Source organism: Saimiri boliviensis, chromosome 16, assembly GCF_048565385.1.
Source record: "Saimiri boliviensis isolate mSaiBol1 chromosome 16, mSaiBol1.pri, whole genome shotgun sequence".
Classification (NCBI taxonomy): Eukaryota; Metazoa; Chordata; class Mammalia; order Primates; family Cebidae; genus Saimiri; species Saimiri boliviensis.
Genome location: NC_133464.1, coordinates 35,196,090 through 35,220,745, shown reverse-complemented (window position 1 = coordinate 35,220,745; position 24,656 = coordinate 35,196,090). Strand labels below are relative to the sequence as shown.

The 24,656-nt window shown below is 42.2% G+C and overlaps 1 protein-coding gene across 2 annotated transcripts; it reads left to right on the top strand.

The window, feature by feature from the left end:
- Positions 1-11,313: 11,313 nt before the first annotated feature.
- ACOD1 (aconitate decarboxylase 1) lies at positions 11,314-23,937 on the top strand. Of its 2 annotated transcripts, XM_003931045.4 has the most exons (5): positions 11,314-11,409; positions 15,322-15,483; positions 16,443-16,532; positions 18,363-18,568; positions 19,759-23,937. In XM_003931045.4, the coding sequence occupies exons 1-5, from the start codon at positions 11,398-11,400 to the stop codon at positions 20,750-20,752; spliced, it is 1,464 nt and encodes a 487-aa protein (XP_003931094.4). In that variant the 5' UTR covers positions 11,314-11,397; the 3' UTR covers positions 20,753-23,937. The 2 variants fall into 2 exon arrangements, with proteins under 2 accessions (XP_003931094.4, XP_074243680.1); XM_074387579.1 differs by lacking the exons at positions 11,314-11,409; positions 15,322-15,483; positions 16,443-16,532 and adding an exon at positions 16,604-16,782.
- Positions 23,938-24,656: the final 719 nt, after the last annotated feature.

The following is a 24,656-nucleotide window of genomic DNA, read 5'->3' as shown; positions in this document are numbered from 1 at the left end:
CCAATCCTGTGATGGTTAATTTTATGTATCAACTTGACTGAGCTAAATGATGCCCAGATAACTGGTAAAACATTATTTCTGAGTGGGTTTGTTGGAGTGTTTCTAGAATAGATTAGCATTTGAATCAGTAGACTGAGTAAAGAAGATCCACCAACATCAATGTGGGAGGGCATCATCCAAGCCATTGAGGGCCCAAGTAGAACAAAATATCAAAGGAAGAGCAAATTTTCTCTCTTTCTTGTTGGGCTGCAACTTGCATCTTCTCCTGCCCCAGGATCTTAGAGCTTCTGGTTTTGAGGTCTTCAGACTCAGAGTGAATTACACCACATTTTGGTCCTCCAGCTAGCATAAGGCAGTTTGTGGGACTTCTTGGCCTCCATAATCATGTGAGCCAATCCTTATAATGAGTCTCATGCATTTATATATATCCTATTAGTTCTATTGCTCTGGAGAACCATGACTAATACATCCTCGCAATGCTTCATTCCAATTCTATATTTGGCAAGCAACATTCCATGACTCATCTGGCTTCCCAGCCATGTTGCTATAAGGAAAGATCCCAGATAATAAAAGGAACTAAAATGGTATGTTGGCATTCTGATTTATGCGTCAGACTCTTACAAGTTCATTAGTGAGACCGTCACTTTCCCGGTGGCAAATTGCCTCTAAATGCTCAGTACCAAAGCTGGATCCAGCCATGGACACGCAGCTGACCACATGAAGGCATTTTCCCAGGAAGGCCACCTGGCCTCTCCAAACTCCCCTTCATTACTCCCTGATAGCAACTGGTCCCACCCTCAGTTTCCATCCTACCATAAGTGAGTGTCTGAGCTGAAACTAGTCCCTAAAATTCCAGAAGTCTGTGGAAACGGGACAATTCTAAACCCTTCAGGGAAATCCCTGCTGTCCAATTTAGGGCATGCAAGCAGAATGTCACTCTCTAGACTGAAATATTACTTCTCAATTGTTCAAAGACCAGAATGGGGGGAGGACTTGGAGCTGCCATACTCACCCAGGATCTACATTTATTCATTCAGCATTCAGAATGTGGTATATAATAGGTACTATAGATACAGAGAAAAACGCAATGGAACATTATCCATGGGTTCATATGGTCACAGGACTAGTTATCATCTTTGCAGGGCTTGATTCAATCAGTGGATCCAGTGTTGACCAGGACCTTGGCGCCTGGCTCTCACGAACCCACGTCATAGGAGAACGAAGAGTCAGTCAGAATTCCCATTTATTAACTTATATTGATCAGAATTTTATCATTTCTAGTGTCCATAAGGAGTCTGCTATTAGGCCCTTCTCTGTATCAAGGTGCCTGGGAAGGCAAGTTATCAATGCTCACTTGGTTAGTTAAGAGAAGAATGGATGCTGGGCACTACCTCACACAGAACATGGGAATACCTAACTTTGATGGACACCACCATGTTGCAAAATATTGTCTTTATAGCAATTCTGTCATAATGATATGAGGTTTGTTTTTCCTCTAGAAAATTAGCTAATATAGATGGTCACCCTAATTATCACGTAAAGTAAAATAGAATGAGCTGTGTGACAAATGGTGCTGTCATGTCTTCTTACTTGAGAACTAGTTACCGTATATCTTGACAACATGCATGCAGTGGGTTGTATCTGCTTGGTTATATAAAAGGATGAGACTTCTGTCTGCCATCTCTTAGAGGATTGACTATGATGTGCATCACATCCTGATTTAATGCTTATTCAATAAGAAATGTGTTTTCTTTCTCTGCTTTCTCAATAGAGAGGATTTCTGGGTTGGGAGGAGATTGGAGTTTCACGATGTTGCCCAAGTTGGTCTTGAACTCTTGCACTCAAGTGAACTGCCTGCCTCAGCCTCCCAAAGTGCTGAGAGTATAGGCATGACCCTCTGCGCCCAACCTGAAATGACAGTCTTAATTTCTTTATGGCCAGTTGTTACACAGAAATGTGGGGGAAGGTTAGAGGAATATTTTTAGGCTCTATGACTGGCTTTAGGGAAAAGAGGTTCTAATTTCTATGCTTTCCCTCAGGGAAAATGAGAGGCAAAAGACAGGAGGGCAGAAGGTTGGAGACAGACTTTGCTTCTGTGGCTGTTTCTGAGGCTTTCATTTGAAGACATTGTTTTCTGAGCCCCAACAGATAAAAATACAAATGGAGAAGAAGCGGATAAAATCATTCTTCTTTTGAAGATAGCAACAAAATATCTTGCTTAATGATCTGTGGTTTGTTACATAGAACAGTCAAAGCCACATGAAAAATATGAAAAGCAGATGATGACAGTTCTTAAGGGAATATCATGATACCTGAGGAGCCAAGCCCAATAATGCATGGCATGCCATGGTCCCCTCTGAAGACAAAGTGACCACACAGGTCCCGTGAGACTCCAGCAGCCCTGGCCACAGCTGATTGGACCCACAGCAGACACTCATCTAAGGAGAGCAAACTAGAGACTACCAGTGACCTTGTGGTGGTTTGATCCAGACATTCTAATGTTTGGTGTCAACCAAAATGAGATGACAGAGGCCAGGCAAAAGGCTCACACCTATAATCCCAGCTACTTGGGAGGCTGAGGTTAGGATCACTTGAGCCCAGGAATTTGAGATTACCGCGAGCTATGGTTGTGCCATTGCACTCCAGCCTGGGAGATGAAGTGAAACACTGTCTCAAAAATAAATAAATAAATAATAAAATAAAATGAGATAATAGTGAATAAACCTGAAGCTCTCTCTGTAGGTCTGTGACCTGCAGATTTTTTAAATGTTAACACTGTCATATGAAAGCATGGCTGAACACGTTGACTCCCCTCTTTTTGCACCCTGACCAATGCTTCTCACTTTAGCTGAGTTTGAAAACTTCCTTAAGATATGACTAGCAGACCCCATGATCTCCAAGCCTAGAGGTGGTCATTTTAGCTTGGCAAATTGAGGGCACAGAGGCATGTCTACAGCAGTCAGAGAAATCTTGCAGTTGAGGGTCATGTCCCAACACTACAATCTGAGTTAATCTGATAATTCTCAATATGAAAGAACAATGCAGAATCACTTGACATGAGTAAAACCAACAGCATGAAAGAGAGGTATCAAGATGCAGAAGGCTAGTAAAAGGTCCCAGAAGAAAATTTGTATTTAATATTTAAAGTAATTTTCTCAAAGACATTGAGAAGTTACAAGATTCATAAAACAAGACATTACTGGTTATGCCAGTGGATATGTTAATTAAGTTTGAACTTATGGGCACTATCTCCAGCAGAAGCTTCCACTTTCACAATGACTCAATAGCCAATTTTACGTGTTCAAATTCACTGTTTATGCAGAGGCCTTCACACCAACCATGTGACTAATATCAACACACAGGGACTAGTCAGAGGGAGGTAACAAACCACAGCAATGGTGCTGGTGACCAATGACTAACACACCAGTCAAGCGGGTCCTGAGTCCTTGGTAGGGTCACTAGCTTCTCTCTGTTGACAGCCACCAAAACAGGAGAAGCTCTCAGACTTATCCTGGGCACAGCCTCCAAAGGTATCTTTGAGAAGGCCTGGTCTTTGCTGTTTTCACAATCCTCCCTAAGCGGTGTGCTCTCATTATCTCACCCACTCTTCACTTTCTGCTGGGTTCAGTCAGGTCTTGGGTGGTACCTGGCAACAACAGGTGCTATCACCTCAGTCTATTACATGTATGTTTATCACGTTGTGGCAGGAGCAGCTTCACTGTGGGAATAATGCTACTTGACATGAGTGACTCCCTTTTGAGACATTAGGATCACCAACCATTATGACATATCACAAGAAAATAGTGCTATGCAAAACGTTCATCAGAGAACAAGAATTAGTATTAAAAGAAAAGCATGATTGCCAAAAGAAGAAACATATTAAGAGCTGAAGAACCAAATGGGCACAACTAAAGAACAAATTAGTCATTAGAAGACTAAGTCATACAATTGTCAGAACACTGAATGGAAATTCTATGCAAAACTATGGAGATTACAAAACTCAAGTGGAGACAAGGAGAAAAAATGCAGAGTCATAATAATCTATATTCAGAAAGAGAAACAGAGAAGGAACGGAATCCAGAAAATCACAGAAAACTGCCCTGAGATGAAAAAAATACTTCATATTCCAATGGAGTCTCTGGTTTGAAATGGGAATATCAAAAGAATGTAACTAGATCTCTGCTGTTGAGATACTGAACTACTTTGCTTTTGAGATCTGGAATAATTCTATACTTAAGTTTAGCCCTAAAATAGCACAAACTACTTCAATTCTATTCTGCTTGCTAAATGCACACAAACAATCTCTGCATGAAATATTTGTTAAAGTCTGCTGGATTAATTCAAATAAGGCATCAACCAATTTTACTCTGCTTTTAGCAGACATTTGGTGCAGAGCAATACAGTTGTGGATAATCACTCAGTGTTTGCTAGTTAACTAAGAGACACTAACAGTCTATTTGATGCTTATGAGAAAGGTACAAATAAAACTTTTCTTTTAGGTGGAATGATTTGGAGGTTGAATTGTAACCCTGATAAGCTTTCACAAATGGAAAGATTTCTTCACAGTAAAATATGTTGATACAGTCATATTTAAGCAATGCTTTTACAGCCACACATCCATTCAATAGTGCTGACTCCTTACTTTATAGTCCCTGGAACTTAATCCCTTCCCGTATACTTACACAATTCCATACAAAGTTTAATAAAGAAAACAAAGGCAGGGTGTGCATATACATGCAAAATAAATACTGACTCTGTGAGGCATTCTCCTAAATATTTGTTTTTAAATACAGTTTCTTAATGTTTTACACTTCCCTTGTTAAAATGTGATGTCGTCCTAAGGGCTGGGAAAAATGGAACCAGAAAAATGGCAGATAGATAATGGCCTAAGGTGGAAACCATTTTGAAAATTTTTGCTGTTGTTTTAAAGAAATTAAACATAATTTTTCCCAAGTTTCATCTTTTACAAAACCATTCTTATGGTAAGTATGTTTCAATGTCCCAAATGAATTAACAAAAAATTAATCAGGGAAATGAACCCTCATTACTACCGCTATAATTTCTCCAAAAACATTGGCTTTCAATGAAATGAAACTTAATCATAATCCAAAGACTGACTCAGCCGATGTTGCCCAACAGTGGCAAAGAAGGGCAAGTCAAAAAAAAGGAAACTGAAATTCAAATACCTTAATCGGCTATTCTGGACAAAATTAAACAGATTAAATAGTTTTTCCTTTTTAAAAATAATCTATATTCTCACATTCCTGATTTGTTGTTTCAAATATTTATGGTTTACTCTGACAGTTCACATTCTCCCTTATAGATGGAGCTGCTGTTATTAGGATGAAGAGAAAGCTCTATTCATTGTATTATATTTGCTGGCAGACCAGCACTCCAGAACAGGATGAAAGCTACAGCCTATTAAAAAATAGATTCCCAGCTGGAAATGGTGGTTCACGCCTGTAATCCCAACACTAAGGGAAGCAGAGACAAGTGGATCACCTGAGGTCAGGAGTTCAAAACCAGGCTGGGCAACATGGGGAATCCCAGTCTCTACTAAAAATCCAAAAATTAGCTGGGTGTGGTGGTGGGCTCATGTCCTAGCTACTCGGGAGGCTGAGGCATGAGAATTGCTTGAACCCGGGAGCCAGAGGTTGCAGTGAGCCGAGATTGTGCCACTCCACTCCAGCCTGGGCAATAGAGTGAGACTCCATCTCAAAAAAACAAATAAATAATAAAAAAATAGATTCTCCTGATACATTTCTGTTGGGGGTGAAAAGGGGTTAAATTTATTCACATTTAATTTGACTAGCTAATTGAAAGCATCAGGTGTGTATTAATTCATTCAACATTTACTGAGTACCTATACTATGTGTGGAGTCCTATGTGAGACCCTGGGATATTGTGATCAACAGTTCCTTGCCTAAAGAGAACGTTCCTATCTAACAAAGGATACAAAGAGGGGAACCTTATATACTGTAGGAACGTACAGGTGGGGCACATAATCTAAACTTAGGATGTTGTGGAGGGCTCTAAGTTCTTCTTTCTTCTTCTTCTTCTTTTCTTCTTCTTTATTCTTCTTCCTCTTCCTCCTCCTCCTCTTCTTCTTCCTTCTTCTTCTTTCTTCTTCTTCTTCCTTCTTCTTTTCTTCTTCTTCCTCCTCTTCCTCCTCCTCCTCCTCTTCTCCTTCTCCTTCTTCTTTTTTTTTTCCTTGTAGAGATTTTGTTCCTGGACCAAACTGAGGGTTGGACTGCTTATTCTCACGGCCCAATAATGAGATTCAGAAAGAAGAAATGTTCTTATTTCTGTAACCAGTTACAGGAAGAAGGCCTAGAAATGATCACCAGACCAACTCAAATTTACAAAGCTTTCCAGAGCTTGTATACCTTCTAAGCTATATGCCTGTGTGTAAGTGTGCATTCATCTAAAGACATACATGATTAACTTCTTCTAATCTATAACTAAGATCTGAGTCCTGAAGACCTTCCTCTGGAGCCTCAGTAAATTTACTTAATCTAAATGCATTCAAGTATTGGAGTGATTAATCTTATTTTGTCTCATGGAGGCAAGACCATGGAGGTCTGGGGAGTTCCTTTAGTCCTCAGTAAAGCTTGTTTGTGGAGGTCTGGGGGGTTCCTTCAGACTCATAGTAAAACTTGTTTAATTCTACAAGGGTCCTGTTAAGAATTCCTTCGTTATTTTGTCATGCTTTGAGACCTGGGAAAGGCCTAGGCACAACTCTTGGTTGGCTTTTGTTACATTCTAGCCTTTGTATGAGGCCACTGGCTCTATCAGCTTTTAATATTTAATCATTCAGTCAGTGCTGAAACAGTTGTTATGAAGGCCTGCATTAGTGAGACCTGGCTTGACACAATGGGGTCTCACTATGCTTCCCAGGCTGGTCTCAAACTCCTGGGCTCAAGTGATTCTCGTGCCTTAGCCTCACAAAATGCTGGGACTGTAAGCATGAGCCCAACCCCAGATGTAACTTCTTAAAGTAAAAAATGTGTAAACCTAAGACAGGGTTTTCTCAATTATGGTTCTATTAACATTTTGGGCCTGGTAATTCTTTTGTTGTTGGGACTATGCTGTACATTGTAGAATGTTTAGCAACATACCTGGACATACCCATAAGATGCAACATACCCATAAGATGCCACAATTTGGTGACAACCAAAATATCTCCAGACATTGCCAAATGTTTAGAATGTTTAGCAACATACCTGGACATACCCATAAGATGCAACATACCCATAAGATGCCACAATTTGGTGACAACCAAAATATCTCCAGACATTGCCAAATGTCCTCTGGGAATAAACTTATCCCCAGTTAAGACCACTGGCTTAGATGAAAGATAAGGACAGGGAAGTCGTAGAGTGAAGGAAAAGAAAAGTATAGAAGGGTAGGGAGAGAAGACATGAGAAGTAAGAGGGAATCACTGCTACGAAGTTCCCTTAGGCAATAAAAAATCACATCCCCATCATCAGTGGTGAGTGGCAGATGCTAAGTTTGATATGAGCATAAAGAGATAACCACAATCCTATAAGGGCCCTTATAAGTCATATTATCAGCTTGGGGCTTTATTAACTATCTACTGCTATATGTGATAGTTAATTTTATGTGTCAACTTAACTGGGTCACATGGTGCCCAGATAGCTGGTCCAACATTACTCTGGGTGTTTCAGTGAGAATGTTTTAGATGAGTCTAACATTTAAATCAGTAGATTGAGTAAAGCAGATTTTTCTTCCCTAATGTGAATGGGCTTCATTTAATCAGTTGAAGGCCTGAATAGAACAAGGAGGCTGACCCATTCCAGGGTAAGAGGGAATTCCCCCCACCCACCATTTTTGAGCTGACACAAAGGGTTTTTTCCCTTTCTTTAAGTCAAACTGAAACATTTGCTTTTCCTGAGTCTCAAGCCTGCCATATTTGGACTAGAACTACATCATTGGCTCTCCTGTCTCAAGCCTTCAGACATGGACTGGCACTCCACTGGTCTCCAGATTGCTTGTAATATGCATGCACACACACAAGCACACACACACACATAGACACACACAAACACACACACACACACCCCACAGACACATTCTATTGGTAGTGTTACTCTGGAGAATGCTAATATGCTGTGTAACATACTAACTCAAAATTTATCCTTTTAAAACAATACAACTTTACTACCTCAACTCTTCAAGTTTCTAAGGGTCAGGAATACTGCAGCAGCTTAGCTGGGTGACTCTTGCTTGGGATCTCTCATGAAGTTGGGGTCAAGCTGCCAACCATGCTGCAGTCTCTGAAGACTTGACTTGCCATGGAAAGATTAACAAGAGCCTTCCATTCCATCCTATGTGGGCCTCTCCAGACTCACAACCTTGCTTCCTCCAGGGTAGTGATCAAAGAGAAGTTGTGCATTTGAAAACAATAGCTATGGCTTCTATTTAGATTTAGAAGTGAAAGGCAACAGAAAATCAATTGTTTCTGAGTGGAGAGTTGCTAACAATATACAATATACTAAGGGAAAGTGACTCTGATTACAAACAGTCTTAGTCTTTGAGCTGATCACAGTTACATAAAAATACTAAGTAAATAATTAAACTAACAAGTAATTGAACTAATTTTTCTGAATGCAATAGTGGCAAAACCAGAGGACCAAAGAAATTAAATGACAGAACTTCCATTAAAGTTCAAGGGACTTGATAAAGCTCATCACTCCTTTAGGAAACCTTTCCATGTGAGATGGCAGAGCCCATCACAATCCATTCTTCACTTTCACGTAGCAGTGATCCAAAGAGCCTCAACTCCAAACCTCACTCTCAACTTGGAAAAAAAATAATAAAATATATATATATAGTTTCTTGGGATCTTGACTTTCTCTTATTTAAGTTGGGAATAATACTAGTGAAAACTTTCACAAAGGTTGTTTTGGGAAATAAAAGAATCTACTACATTACTGTGTGCATATAAATGGAATAAACATAGACATTTAAGCTGAAAACTCCAGAATTCTCAACTAGGTTAATGCTTAAGAGAGGTTTAAGTATTTATCAAACTAGACGTCTTTCCTTTCAACTTGATAAGATTATTCTAAACTTCAATTTATGTAGACTATTCAGCAATGAATCACAGAATCTTATAATGTGATTGCTCTTACACAATAACCCCAAAATACTCATCTTGTTCTTTTGACACAGGAATCCACCCTTCTAAGGAAGCTGGTTTTGGAATCCACCAAAATAAAATAAAGATCATCTGATGTGGTATCTTGATGCATAAAACCACCATCTATGTCAACACAGAAGCTAGGTCTAGGTTTCCTCAGTCTGCACCATGATTGGGAAACCCACTTGAGGTAGCAGTTGGCTTAGTAGACTTCAAACATCCCCAAGTGTTCATCCTTCTGCATTCTTCTCCTCTACACCCAAGTATGTACAATCACACCTCACTTCCATTGACTCTTCATGAACTACTCAGGATAACCAAAAAGTACCTATATTCCCCTGGCTGCGGCTGGTCCCTGCTCCCTCTGACTGGTACCCTGAGTTTCTCTCACCAACCCTTTCTATTCCATGCATGATCAACTTCCTCTTCCTTCATTTCCCAAAATATGGCTAACACTAGGTTGTAATATGTAACAAATTTTCCTAAAGATATAAGGATACCATTGGGGAATTTTCATGCTGAAAATAAACTTCAAATTACACATTTGATCTCATTGCTCTTTCAATCTGTCTGCCTATGTCCTCTGATGCAGGGTTTCCTGCTAGTCACCTCCCCCTGGAGCTCCTAACCTATAGCCATCATACAACCCCAACCAATCCATGGGGGTTCCCACTGACCCTGCTCTTAGCCCTGTCTCCAGAGCCCTAACATTCTTTCTCTACAGGCTTCAATCAACACAAGTACAATTACCTAACTTCATCTCCCAGAGAGATCTCCTGCCCACAAGAAAGATGGGCTTCTGCATTTTTACACAGAGCATTTTAACTGCTTTGTCCCAAAACTCTCTGTCAATAGGATTGAAATGGAACCTCAAGTCTCATGAAGATTTCCCCCATAATTGAAATGCAGTCTTCTCCAAAGACAAATTGTGCCATCATATCTAGAACAACAGGCTCAGATTTGAAATCACTTGTTTTTTGTACCCACTGTAAGTGCAAACCAATTGGCCAGGACTAGGAAGTCCAAAGGAAGTGGCAATTGCCCAGAGAAGCAGAGCTAATTCTGGGTAAGACATATCATAGTGATTGATTATAGGCAAAGAGGTCTGGAGAAGCTGTGTTGAAGCAGACTCCTGCAATAGCAGAATGGCAGGGAGGAAGCCAGGCAGAGAACCAAGAACCAGAGATGTGCGTATATGGAAAGAGCAGTTTAGGAAGCAGCAAGGGTACAAGCCAGGAAAAAGTGTCATTAACCCCCAATGCCCTTCCAGGTTCTTAATCTCAAGTTGCCAGAAACTTCTGGCTGGCACATTTTACTCTAGACAATGGTGACCAACAGGGTGAAGTTGAAGGGGAAAATGGGAGTACCTTAGAACATTGCACATGCCACATTTTACTTAACCAATCTAATATTTGGGCACATTTGATTGTTTTTTCTTTTTTTCTTTTTCTTTTTTTTTTTTTTTTGAGAGGGTCTCACTCTATCATCCAAGCTGGAGAGCAGTGGTATGACCATAGCTCACTGCAGCCTCAACCTCCTGGGCTCAAGTGATCCTCCTGCCTCAGCCTCCCAAGTAGTTACAACTATAAGCATGTGTCACCACACCTGGCTGGGTTTTTTAAATTTTTTTGTAGAGACAAGGTCTCGTTTTGCTGCCCAGGCTGGTCTGAAACTCCTGGCCTGAAGTAATCTTCCCAGCTTGGCCTCCCAAAGCACTGGGATTATAGATATGAGCCAATACACCCGGCCTTGTTTCCAATTTTTGATCTTATAAGCAAGGGTGTTTTGTTGTGTGCATGTGGAATTTTTTCCCTAAAATTTTCTATACATCCATGTTTATTTCCTTAGGATAAATTTTGAGAAGTGGGATACCTAGTTAAAAGAGTGTGAATATTCTTCTGATATTGACATAAACTATATAGGCACAAAAGGCAATCCTAGTTTTACCATAAATTTACTTTTTCTGATGCCTATGAGGAATCATAGGATCATGGTTACTGTATGTTCTAGCCTCACTGATTTACTCATCCACTGAAGAGTTAAACAATTCATTAAAGAGGAAGTTAAAGTGAGTCTAGTCAGGAGGTGTTGAAATGATAGAAATTCTAGAGTTAGAGCAAATGAAAGGAAATGGGTTTAAGAGGAGTGAAGGGTATAAAGGCAGTCAGACATCCAGCAAACAGATTACTCCTCTGGTTCACTCCTCCTGAACTGAACCTCCTCTTTACAACAAAATGATGCTCAAGGTATTGTGGTATTTTATGTGGCTTACTTAAATTGCTTTTCTAGCTAACTTACTTCTTCAATTTCTTCAGTTGCCCTCTCCTTTTAAGAATTACCTGCTCCTGCTTTTTCTTAATAACCTGTGGGCTACCTAATTAACTGCATGGTGGTTTTCATCAGTGTTTTACAAATGAGATAAATGATTCTATTTTACAAAGTTAGGAAGGAGACAAATCATGACAATTTCATTGACTTTTGACCACCTAGTTTTATATGTGTCCATTATGACACTGCCAGACTGTGTTTCTGGATATCTATTAACTATCACCACCTTCTGCAGAAGATAAGTTTTTTGAGGCAGGAACCATCACGTGTTCACTTGGCATTCTTGAGAGCTTACAACAGTGCTAGACTCACAGTAAGAACTTGTGAAATTGATTTGTTCAATGGTTTTTATGTTATGCCTTAACTTATACATTAATAAACAATGTATTTAAAAAGTGATACAAATGCCATGAGATGGTCAAGCAGATCAGAAAGATATTTTAGAAACAGATGAACACAAGGCCCACTGACAGCTGAGCACCTGTGCGTTTAATTTCCCTCATGTTTGATTCCTTCATCGGTCAGGGACGGCCATGTGTTCTTCGGCACACAGGGTGCTATTCATGGCTTCCAGGGGATTCTAGGGCTCCACCTTCTTGTATCACCAGCAGCATGGTTTGATATGGATGGACAGTGCAATTATCTCCAGGGCTCCATGTCACCACCCTGCCTCCCACCTGCTCCCTGGTCTTACATTCCCCCATAAGATACCCCTGGGTCAGATCTAGCCCTGAAGAGATGAATGATCAATCACTACATGCCCTCAACTGTGGGACTTTTAGGGGTGGGAAGAGAGGTTTAAAAGAGGTCGTTTTGCTTAGAGTCAGGGATCCAATCAATATTCAAAACTCATAAGTTTTAACCTTGTCTTCCTCTCTCCCTCTGCCCCTAAAAATATTTTAACTCAAATTTCTAGCAGCATGAAAGTCAACATTACAGTTATTTTTCCACCCTAACCTGAAAACTTTGTGTCAGTACCCTTTCTCTCTCCCAGTCATCTGCTCTCCTGCTCTCCCCCACCCCAAACCCTACCCCCTCCCTTTCCATCAAAACCCTCAGAGATATAAAAAGCAGCCCATCCTTTTGAAAATGGCAAGTGCTCCTTTACTTGGTAAATCTGACTTGAGACTCTATAAATGGGACTAGTTGGTGGCCAGGTTGAAGGACATTTAGCTAGGCATGGTTTCCATCTCTGTAGCTCTGTCCTGGCACTGAGCTCAGTATCAGAGAACCCCCCCAGACACCCCAAGTCCCCTAATCCAATAACCCCTCACCCTACAGCTATGATTTAAAAATGAGGTATCTGATGTTGAGAGAGACAAATTAAGTTGTTCAATGATGTAGTAACCAGAGCAAGAAAGGGAAGCAATTCAAAATTCACTAGGTGGTGGGCAGACAGTGAAACCTGGCTTAAGAGTGGATGTTTCTGGCCAGCCACGGTGGCTCACGCCTGTAATCCCAGCACTTTGGGAGGCCAAGGCGGGCGGATCACGAGGTCAAGAGATCGAGACCATTCTGGCCAACATGGTGAAACCCTGTCTCTACTAAAAATACAAAAAAATTAGCTGGGCATGGTGGTGCGCGCCTGTGGTCCCAGCTACTCGGGAGGCTGAGGCAGGAGAATTGCTTGAACCTGGGAGGCGGAGGTTGTAGTGAGCCGAGGTCGCGCCACTGCACTCCAGCCTGGCGCCTGATGACAGAGTGAGACTCTGTCTCAAAAAAAAAAAGAAACAGTGGACGTTTCTGACTCTACATAAGGATGCCCTCTTGTGAAAATGTGTAGAAAACAAAATACATAATATCTATGTATTGAAGAATTTGAATTTTAAAGGAATTGTAGAGTATTCCACTGATTATGAAATACAAATAATCTTGCACATTTTTCTTATCTGGCTTATGGGTAGAAGTAGAATGATCTTCTCCAGTGACAAGACCACAGATACTTCATATTCAACAAGTTCACACTGAGCCATCACCATTGCTCAGAAGGCTGCTCCTCTTCCTGAGTTCTCTCCCCTGGTCAATGGCACTGCCATTTCCCATGCAGAGCCTGGGCTACTGCAGCAGTCTTTTCACTGACCCTGTCCAGCCCTCTCCAATCCATACTCTACATAATTGCCTACAGAAATCTTTCCAAAACATCAGTTCTGACCATACCTCTACTTTTCTAAAGACAGCACTTTGGCTCCTCACTGACCTCACAGTCTTGAGCATGACATAATGTTCATCATCAGGTCATAAGCTGCATATCTACTCTTCCTCTCACCTTTGTCTCCTGCATGGAACTCCGTAGTTGAAGGGAGGCAGACTCCCTCCACTCTCTCACACCTCCCAGCCTTGGCCTCACTTCTACTTCTACCTTTACCCTCCAATTTCATTCCCCTGCACCATTATCTGATGACCACACTTAAGTTTTCATAACGAGATCTAGTATCAATGTCTCCACCAACAGCAAAGAGCAGGCAGTGGTTCTCAGGTCACATGTGTATTTAAAATTTTCTAGTATTTTAAATGTTAGAAAATGTTTAGAAGAAACCGATACATTAAAAACGTGTTTTATTTACACCATATCCCATATATTATTCATATGTTGATATCAATATATTGAATTTTTTTATTAAGATGGAGTCTCACTCTGTTACTCAGGCTGGAGTGCAGTGGTGCAATCTTGGCTCACTGCAACCTCAGCCTCCCAGGTCAAGTGATTCTCCCACCCAGCCTTCCAAGTAGCTGAGATTACACATGCCCACCACCACACCCAGGTAACTTTTGTATTTTTAGTAGAGATGGGGTTTCACCACATTGGCCAGGCTGGTCTTGAACTGCTGACCTCAAGTGATTCATCTGCCTCAGCCTTCCAAAGCGCTGGGATTACAGGCAAGAGCCACTGCATCTGGTCAACGTATTGAATATTGATTCAGCATGTAATCAATATTTTGAAATTATTGAGGTGCTTTATATTCTTTTTTTCTAATAAACCTTCAAAATTCAGTCTTTATTTTACTCTTATGACACATCTCAATTTGCTGCATTTCAAGTGCTCAGTAGTCACACTGGAGAGAGTGCCATATTGCACGTAAGAGGACCAGAGCACTTAAGAACCTCTTAGAGAACCTAATGAAAACAGAATCCTGCGCTATGCTTCCAGAGGGTCTATTTCTGGGAAGTGTCTAATTTTGGTGATCTAGAGTGGGGAGCAGAAATGTTCATTTTCAGCAAGAATCCAAGGTGTTGTGAGGTACATGTTCATCAGACCATTTTGGACTTGATAGCTAGATGCACTGACTGCGGAGTTAGACTCATAGGGGTTTATGTTCAGATTCCACCATTTAAAAGCTGTGAACATTAGTGACTTTAGTTTTCTAGGTCTTAGTCTTCTCACCCGCAAAAATAACTACCTAGAGACCTGTGGGTATTAAGTGGGTAATGTATTTGAGATATTCAGCACAGTGCCTGGCAAGTATCTCACAATAGCAGCTGAGTGCACTGCACCGGGAGAAATCCCCATGACACAGAAGTGTCCCTCCCATCCTACCCCCACAACTCCCTGTGCTTCCCTCCACCACCACCCATCACACAGTGCCGATCCTGTGCTTGCCATCCGGCCCCTCAACTTGACTGAGGACAGAAACTGGCTGCTGTGCTGCCTCACACATAGTAGATGCTTAGTACACATCATTTTTTTAGAAATTAAACTAAATTGGATCAACTGGGTTTCTTCTAGTGAAGCAAAACTCTTTACACAAAAGTGCCCCAAGATCTCTTACAGAAGAGAAATGTGTAAGTTCAGAGGGGGGTGTAGCCCTGTCCTAACACTCTTCCATTTAAAGTCTGTCACAGAAAGTTTTGCCAAAACAATCCATGGTTTGAAAGTGGGACACCTGACAGATCGCATTATTCAGAGGAGCAAGAGGATGATTCTAGACACTCTCGGTGCTGGCTTCTTGGGAACCAGTACAGAAGTGTTTCACAAAGCCAGCCAATACAGCAAGGTAAGAAGCTCAAAGTCTACTTTAGAGACACAACCCAGTGCATACATATGTGTTACATTTACTCTAAGTTTTATAGACAGCACTTGATGTGTGTAGCACTGTTCTATATCATTTTCTATGTTTCATTATCTGAGCTTTAATATTGACCCATATTCTTTACTAAGTCACTATCTTAAAACCATACACAGTCAGGCATGATGGCTCACACCTATAATCCCAGCACTTCCAGAGGCCAAGGCAGGCAGACTGCTTGAGCCCAGGAATTTGAGACCAGCCTGGGCAACATGGCAAAACCCCATCTCCAAAACACACACACACACACACACACACACACACACACACACACACAAATTAGCCAGGTGTGACAGCGCACACCTGTAGTCCCAGCTACCTGGGAGGCTGAGGGTAAGAGGATCACTTAAGCCCAAGAGCTTCAGGCTGCAGTAAGTCAAGATCACACCACTGCACTGCAGCTGAGGCAACAGAGCCAGACCCTGTCTCAAAAACAAACAAACAAATAAATAAAAAACCCATATACTAGTAATATCTCACAGTTCATTATTATTCTCTGGAGAAAAGCCTGGTCAAGTACTCTGACCAGAGAGTGGGCATGTACATGAGGGCTCCTGCTCTCCCTAGGGCATATTTGATATAGGCAGTTAGTCCATCTTTCCTGGTATTTACACCAAGGAGTAAATAAGAGTAACTTCAGATGTGCTTTCCTGGAGCACTTCCGGATCATGATCTGGGATCAAGCAACAGCATCCCCTCCACCTTTTATAGGGGAAAGATGTGTATTCTACAAAGATGAGAGGAATTCAATGACTAGGGCTTCTGTCTGTGACAAAGGTTCAAGTAAGAACTATGCTTAATGCGTCCAAAGGTGAAGAATAACTCTTGAGATGGTGACTTGGTATGTTGTATTCACACTATCACTGGTTGATTTGCTTTTGTTCCAGATCTACAGTTGCAACATATCCAGCACTGTTTGGGGTCGGCCGGACATCAGGCTCCCACCCACATATGCTGCTTTTGTGAATGGTGTGGCTGTAAGGAGGTTTACACATCTTTTCAACTATTAGATAATCATAATAATTTTCGAGTTGGGAAATATCTCAGTAATTGCCCAAATTCTATATTTTACAGATGAAAGAACTGAAAGTCAGAGAGGTAAAGTGGCTTACCCTCTCTCCTGCGTAGTAATTCAGTTTTCATGTTTTTACAGTAAATTGATGCTTTTCAAACAGATTGTGTAGCAGAGGAAAGAAGATGGAAGGATTTAGATAAAAACACCCTAAGGTATACCAATTCGAAAACTTGAATATAAATAGCAAAAAATATAACACCAAATATCCAGTTCCAATTTATTCTCAGTTTTCCTGTTGTGGGGCCAGTTTCTCTCCAGTAATGTGCTCTTTATTCATTCACTCATTCATCTGTTTAACAGACAGTTATTGAGAAAGGAACACTGGCCATATAGTGTCTGTATTTTCTGAACCAAAAAATGAGTACTTCTCATCTGACAGATTATTTTTATGCTTTTTCTGTGTGTCAAGGGAAGTATTCTACAAGATGTAATTTGGAAATAGACATGTTGGAGTTTTTGAGATATTTTTATGATTTATGGGAACAATAGCTCAGGATATTGAAAGTTAAAGCCAATAGTGTGTTCCAAAGTAATGTCCTGAAAGCAGTGGGAAATGCACCAGTGACAGCAAATAGACATAAAAATCTATTTTTAAATGAACTTCTGGTTATTACTGTTTTAATATAAGGAAAAAAGAAAATGGCTAGGATAAAGAGGAATGAAATCTTAAAGCAGAAAATAATAATTGTTGAAATATAGCTGAAAAGTTAATCTGAGTTTGAGAGTTCTTGTGCTATTCTTACAACTTCCCTAAAAATTTGAAATTAGTTCATAAGAAAAAGGTACAAAAATATACGGCCTCATATGGAATAAGTGACATTAAACTTTCAGTGCAACTTATTTAGAGTGGAGGAGGAAGAAATTGCCAGCCACCTGATTCTGCAGCCTTGTTTTTAAAGGGGAATATAGATCCTTCCAGGGCCCATGGCAGAGGATGCTCAGGCTACCAGGTCAAGACCCAAGTTCCTAGAGCAGGCGTCCCCAAACTATGGCCCGTGGGCCGCATGCGGTCCCCTGAGGCCATTTATCCGGCTCCCCACCGCACTTCAGGAAGGGGCACCTCTTTCATTGGTGGTCAGTGACAGGAGCACAGTATGTGGCGGCCCTCCAACAGTCTGAGGGACAGTGGACTGGACCCCTGTGTAAAAAGTCTGGGGACGCCTGTCCTAGAGGCTCACAAACTGCTCTCCAAGGTCCTGCCCTCCTCTGGCAGAGGAAAAGCATTTCTCAGGGCCTGGTCTTGTGATTAAAAACCACACCCAGGGTAGGCGAAGTGGTTCATGCCTGTAATCCCAGCACTTTGGGAGGCCTAGGCAGGCAGATCATGAGGTCAGGAGTTCAAGACCAGCCTGGCCAACATGGCGAAACCCCGTCTCTACTAAAAAGACAAAAATTAGCCAGGCATGGTGGCAGGTGCCTGTAATCCCAGCTACTCGGGAGGCTAAGGCAGGAGAATTGCTTGGACCTGGGAGGCAGAGACTGCGGTGAGCCGGGATTGTACAACTGCACTCCAGGCTGAGTGACAGAGCAAGACTCTGTCTCAGAAAAAAAAAAAAAAAAGAAAAAAAAAAGAAAAGAAAGAAAACCACAGTCAGTTCTCAGATTTTCTTTTCAGAGAATCAAAATAATCTCATATAAAACAAGGTTATTACTAAACTAAGTCTTAGTAATCCAAAAGCCATTGCATCAAGGGAAAATGTAAAGTTTTTTGTTGCTGTGTCTCTTTACATAGATTCACTCCATGGATTTTGATGACACGTGGCACCCTGCCACCCACCCTTCTGGGGCTGTCCTTCCTGTCCTCACAGCTTTAGCAGAAGCTCTCCCAAGAAGTCTGAAGTTTTCTGGCCTTGACCTGCTACTGGCTTTCAATGTTGGTATAGAAGTGCAAGGCCGATTACTGCATTTCGCCAAGGAAGCCAATGACATACCAAAGAGGTATGGAGAGAATCTGCCCCATCAAAAGGCAGTCACATCCCCTTCATCTGTCAATCATCATCTCTGTAGAGCTTTCTGACTTAGAGGCCGGCTCAACAGAAGATGTTAACATTAGTGCAGGTAGATAAGTCAATTCACTGGTCACATATGAAACCCTCTATTCACGTTTAAAGACGTGACTTCGGGAGTGCAACCAGGACCATGAAATGCATTGGGCTACTCATCACAAGATGACTCATGTCATTCTGGCATTCATGAGTGTGCTGAGCATTCCTTATCGCAACCTTAAAGCAGAATCCATTCTGAGCCTGGCTAGCATCCCTCAGACTACTGAGAACATTCAGAATATCCTAACCCTGACTGTTCATCCTGCAGATCAAAAATGGTCAAACGTCAGCCACGTCATATGGTTGAGCGTCAGATTTCCATTGCCACTTGCTCTAGCCTGCTAGGAGAGGAGTAAATTGAAATACTAGGTGGTGATGTTTCACAGTTTCTTCAAAGCCTGCAACTCTCACAGTTACTTACATAAGATTTCGGCAATCAGTAGCTGCTGCCTTTCTGGCAATCATTGTAATGGTACCATTTATAAAGAACTCACTGTATGTTAGGCAGTACTGTAAACATGTTAATTTATTCAAAACTCCTAAAACCTAAGAGGTAGATGTTATTATTAACACCATTTTAATTTTTTTTTTTTTTTTTTTTTTTTTTTGGAGACAGAGTCTCCTGTCATCCAAGCTGGAGTGCCGTGGTGTGATCTCAGCTCACTGCAGTCTCTGCCTCCCAGGTTCAAGAGATTCTCCTGCCTCAACCTCCCAAGTAGCTGGGACTATAGGCACCTGCCACCACACCCAGCTAATTTTTGTATTTTTAGTAGAGTCTGGGTTTCGCCATGATGGCCAGGCTAGTCTCGAACTACTGATCTCAGATGCCACTCCCACCTTGGCCTCCCAAAGTGCTGGGATTACAGGCATGAACCATCGCACCTGGCCTATCACCACATTGTGAAAAAAAATCTACAGAGAAGTTGAATAACTTTCCCCAGATCACATAGCTAATAAAGTAGAGGAGATGAGATTTGAACCCAGACAGTGTGACTCCATTACTGATGCTCTTGATGACTACACTATCCTGCCTCCTGGTGGTTAAGGTTTGTAAGTTTCCAACTCTGCTTCTTTGCTTTTCAGATTCCATCCCCCTTCTGTGGTGGGAACGTTGGGTAGTGCTGCTGCTGCGTCCAAGTTTTTAGGACTTAGCTTGACAAAGTGCCAAGAAGCCCTGGCCATTGCTGTTTCCCATGCTGGGGCGCCCATGGCAAATGCTGCCACTCAAACCAAGCCCCTCCACATTGGCAATGCTGCCAAGCATGGGATAGAAGCTGCTTTTCTGGCAATGCTGGGTCTCCAAGGAAACAAGCAGATCTTGGACTTGGAGGCAGGACTTGGGGCCTTTTATGCTGACTATTCCCCAAAAGTCCTTCCAAGCCTACATTCCTACAGTTGGCTGCTAGACCAACAGGATGTGGCCTTTAAGTGTTTTCCTGCGCATTTATCTACCCATTGGGTGGCAGATGCAGCTGCATCTGTAAGAAAGCACCTTGTAGCGGAGAAAACCCTGCTTCCAATCGACCACATTAAGAGAATTGTGCTCAGGATTCCCAATGTCCAGTACGTAAATAGGCCCTCTCCAGACTCGGAGCATGAAGCCCATCATTCATTCCAGTACGTAGCCTGTGCCATGTTGCTTGATGGTGGCATCACTGTCCCCTCATTCCATGAATGCCAGATCAACAGGCCACAGGTGAGAGAGCTGCTCAGTAAGGTGGAGCTGGATTACCCTCCGGACAACTTGCCAAGCTTCAACACACTGTACTGTGAAATAAGTGTCACCCTCAAGGATGGAGCCACCTTCACAGATCGCTCTGACACCTTCTATGGGCACTGGAGAAAACCACTGAGCCAGGAGGACCTAGAGGAAAAGTTCAGAGCCAATGCCTCCAGGATGCTGTCCTGTGACACAGTGGAAAGCATTATAAAGATAGTCAAAAATCTAGAAGACCTAGAAGACTGCTCTGTGTTGACTACACTTCTCAAAGGACCTACTCCACCAGAGGTGGCTTCAAACTCTCCAGCATGTAATAATTCCATCAGACAATCTCTTCTGAGACTTACCAACATCTAAACGCATTTGCATTTGGGGAGATTCAATGAACTGGCCTTTCTCTCTGACTGTCCTTAACATTTTTTCCTTCATTTCAACCTTGGAGAATCTGATGATTGTGTGTCTTGGGGTTGATGGAGTATCTTAGTGGTGTTTTCTGTGTTTCCTGAATTTGAATGTTGGCCTGTCTTGCTAGGTTGGGGAAGTTCTCCTGGATAATACCCTGAAGTGTGTTTTTCAAGTTGGTTCCATTCTCCGCATCTCCATTAGGTACTCCAATCAATTATAGGTTTGGTCTTTTTTCATAGTCCCATATTTCTCAAAGGTTTTTTTGTTTGTTTGTTCCTTTTCATTCTTTTTTCTCTAATCTTGTCTGTGTCCCTTATTACAGCAAAAAGGTCTTCAAACTCTGATATCTTTTCTTGTTCTTGGTCAATTCTGCTATTGATATTTGTATATGTTTTACGAAGTTCTCATGCTGTGTTTTCAGCTCCATCAGGTCATTTATGTTCCTCTCTAAACTGGTTATTCTAGTTAGCAGCTCCTGTAACCTTTTATCAAGGTTCTTGGTTTCTTTGCATTGGGTTTAGAACATGCCCCTTTAGCTCAGCAGAGTTTGTTATTATCCATCTTCTGATGCCTACTTCTGTCGATTCATCCATTTCATCCTCTGTTCAGTTATGCACCCTTGCTGGAGAGGTGCTGGAATCATTTGGAGGAAAAGAGGCCCTTTGGCCTTTTGGGTTTTCAGTGTTTTTCATTGATTCTTTCTCTCTTGAGTGAGTTTCTGTCTTGAGAAACTCTTCAAGAGTTTCAATCTTTGAGGCTTTTGACCCTTGGATGAGGTTTTTGTGGACACTTTTTTGTTAATGCTGTTGTTACTGTTTTCTGTTTGTTTTTCTTTGAATGGTCAGGTTCCTCTTCTGCAGGACTGCTGCAGTTTGCTGGGGGTTCACTTCAGGCCCTATTTATCTGGTTTGTTCTTGCACCTGAAGATGTTACGCAAGGTGAGAAGGCTGGAGAATAGCAAAGATAGGTGCTTGCTCCCTCCTCTGGGATCTCTGACCTCAAGGGACACTGACCTGATGCCAGTAGGAGCATTCCTATATAGGGTGTCTGACAACCCTGTTGGAGGGTCTCACCCTGTTGGCTGGTACAGGGAGCAGGACCTGTTTAACAAATCACTTTGACTGTCCCTGGGTAGAGGGGGTGTGCTTTTCTGAGGGGGAAACCCACTTGTCTGGGCTGCCCAGATTCCTCAGAACTAGCAGGAAGAAAGACTAAGTCTGCTAGTCCACGGAGACTATGGCTACCCCTCCCACTATGGACTCAGGCACAGGGAGAGCAGAGTTCTATCCCTGAGTCCCTAGCTGGAGTTACTGGAGTTCCCACAGGGAGGCTCCACCCATTGAGAAGGGATGGGTCAGGGTCGGGCCTGAAGAGGCACTATGGCTGCTGTCTGCCACAGCCAGTGTGTTGGACTGTGGGGATTACATTTTGGGACCAACACATCCAGCCTCCCTGGCTTCAGCAGGGGAAAAGTGTGGCCTGGAGCTACAGTGATAGCTACCATCCTTCCCTCAGTCTGGGAGCTTAGTGTGTTAGGCAGCCAGCAGTCTCAGTGTTGGCTGCTGCCCCTCCTGCAGGGAGCTCAAATGGCTTAGACAGCAGGCAGTCACAGCTGTGGTGCTGGCCACTCCTCAGTCAGGAACTTGGCAGGCTGAAGCAGATTCTAGCTGAGTGGCTGCTGAGAATCTGCGCAGCTCCTTGGCTGGGACCCTAGGCCCCAGTGGAGTGGGCTCACAAGTAATATCTTCTGATCCATGGGTGGTACGGTTCCATGGAAAAAGCACAGTTTCCCATGCTAGGTAGCACACTCACTCACCACCTCCCTTGGCTGGAGTGTGGGGACTCCCCTGCCCCATGTGGCTCTCAGGTGGGCCACCATACCACACTGCTCTTCCTTCCTCCCCATGGGTCATGCCAGCCACCCAGTCAGTTCTGATGACAGAACCTGGATATCTCAGTTGCTGGTGCAGGATTTGCATGTTGTTATAGTTCTTTTCAATGGAAGCCTCCAGTTGCTGCTGCTTAGTTTCACATGGCTGGGGAGGCCTCACAATCAGGGCAGAAGATGAAGGAAGAGCAAAGGGATGTTTTACATGGCGGCAGGCAAAAGAGTTCTCGTTCTTCTTTATGGCTGAATAGTATTCCATAGCGTATATGTACCATATTTTCTTTATCCAGTCTATCATTGATAGGCATTTAGGTTTATTCTATGTCTTTGCTATTGTGAGTAGTATTGCAATGAACATATATGTGCATATGTCTTTATAACAGAATGATTTATATTCCTTTGGATATATACCTGGTAGGATTGCTGAATCAAATGGTATGTCTGTCTTTAGGTCCTTGAGGAATTGCCACACTGTCTTCCACAATGTTTGAAATAATTTACACTCCCACCAACAGTGTGTAAGTGTTCACTTTTCTCTACAACCTCGCCAGCATCTGTTATTTGCTGACTTTTTAGCAACAGCCATCCTGGTGTGAGATGGTATCTCATTGTGGTTTTGGTTTGCATTTCTCTAATGAAGATTTGTGATAATTTTAACACAACAGCTTATAACGATAACATGTGAGATTTAAAGGAATTTTTATAAATTATATTTTATAACAACTTTACGTGGAAGGTTTTATCTATAAAACAGATCACAGTCAGATAAATCCCCTGCGACAGGGACCACCATAAGTACTGTGATAGTTTGTGTAAAGAAACCTCTTTGAGAGATGCTGGGTAAATGATGGGCTCAATTTAACATATGTGTATTGAGGGCTTACTATCTGCCAGGGGATATTCTTAGTGCAGGTAATAGAGCAATAAACAAAATAGGCAGAACCTCCTATTCTCATGAGCTTACAATCTATTATAAGTAGAAAGACAATAAGCAAAATAATTAAATAAGATGAAGAAAGTGCTCTGTGCCTGTTCTGGGCAGCCTCTGCTTGCTTTGTTCCTCCCCTGGTAGAAATGTAAGCTTCTGGTGGCTGAGTTAGGTTCAGGGACCAGAAGAGTCCAAAGGATGTGAGCCTCCCTTTAATGGAATTAAAAGCTTCCAGTTCTTTCTGGGCCATGATATAACCTCTGACTGCAAAAGACCAGTGGCACTGTACAAATGTAGCTTTCTTGTCGATTCTAGCAAGACTTCCCTGCACAGAGCAAAGCTATAGAGAGCCAAGGTAGAGGGCAAAGGGGCAAAGTTATGACAAAATGCACTGCTTTTCATTCCAGCAGAGTTGTACATGTCTGTGCAATCTTTTCTCCCAACACAAAACCTACCTGCAATACTTCACTTATTTTTAAAAAATCATTCATTAGCCGGGTGCGGTGGTTCAAGCCTGTAATCCCAGCACTTTGGGAGGCCGAGGCAGGTGGATCACGAGGTCGAGAGATCAAGACCATCCTGGTCAACATGGTGAAACCCCGTCTCTACTAAAAATACAAAAAACTAGCTGGGCATGGTGGCGCGTGCCTGTAATCCCAGCTACTCAGGAGGCTGAGGCAGGAGAATTGCCTGAACCCAGGAGGCGGAGGTTGCGGTGAGCCGAGATCGCGCCATTGCACTCCAGCCTGGGTAACAAGAGCGAAACTCCGACTCAAAAAAAAAAAAGAAAAAAGAAAATAGCACACTAATAGTTCACAGAAAGTAATAATTCAAAACACATCCAAAGTAGGTAAGTGTATCATAGGCAACTACCCAGGCTCTTGCTTAAACTCTAGGTGCCCAGTAGTTTGCTGCTGTACAGCACATCAAAGGAATTTATGATACATGGTAACTTTTTTAAAGTACCATGGTTCAGCTGGGAATGGTGGCTCATACCTGTAATCCCAGCATTTTGGGAGGCCATGGCAGGAGAATTCCTT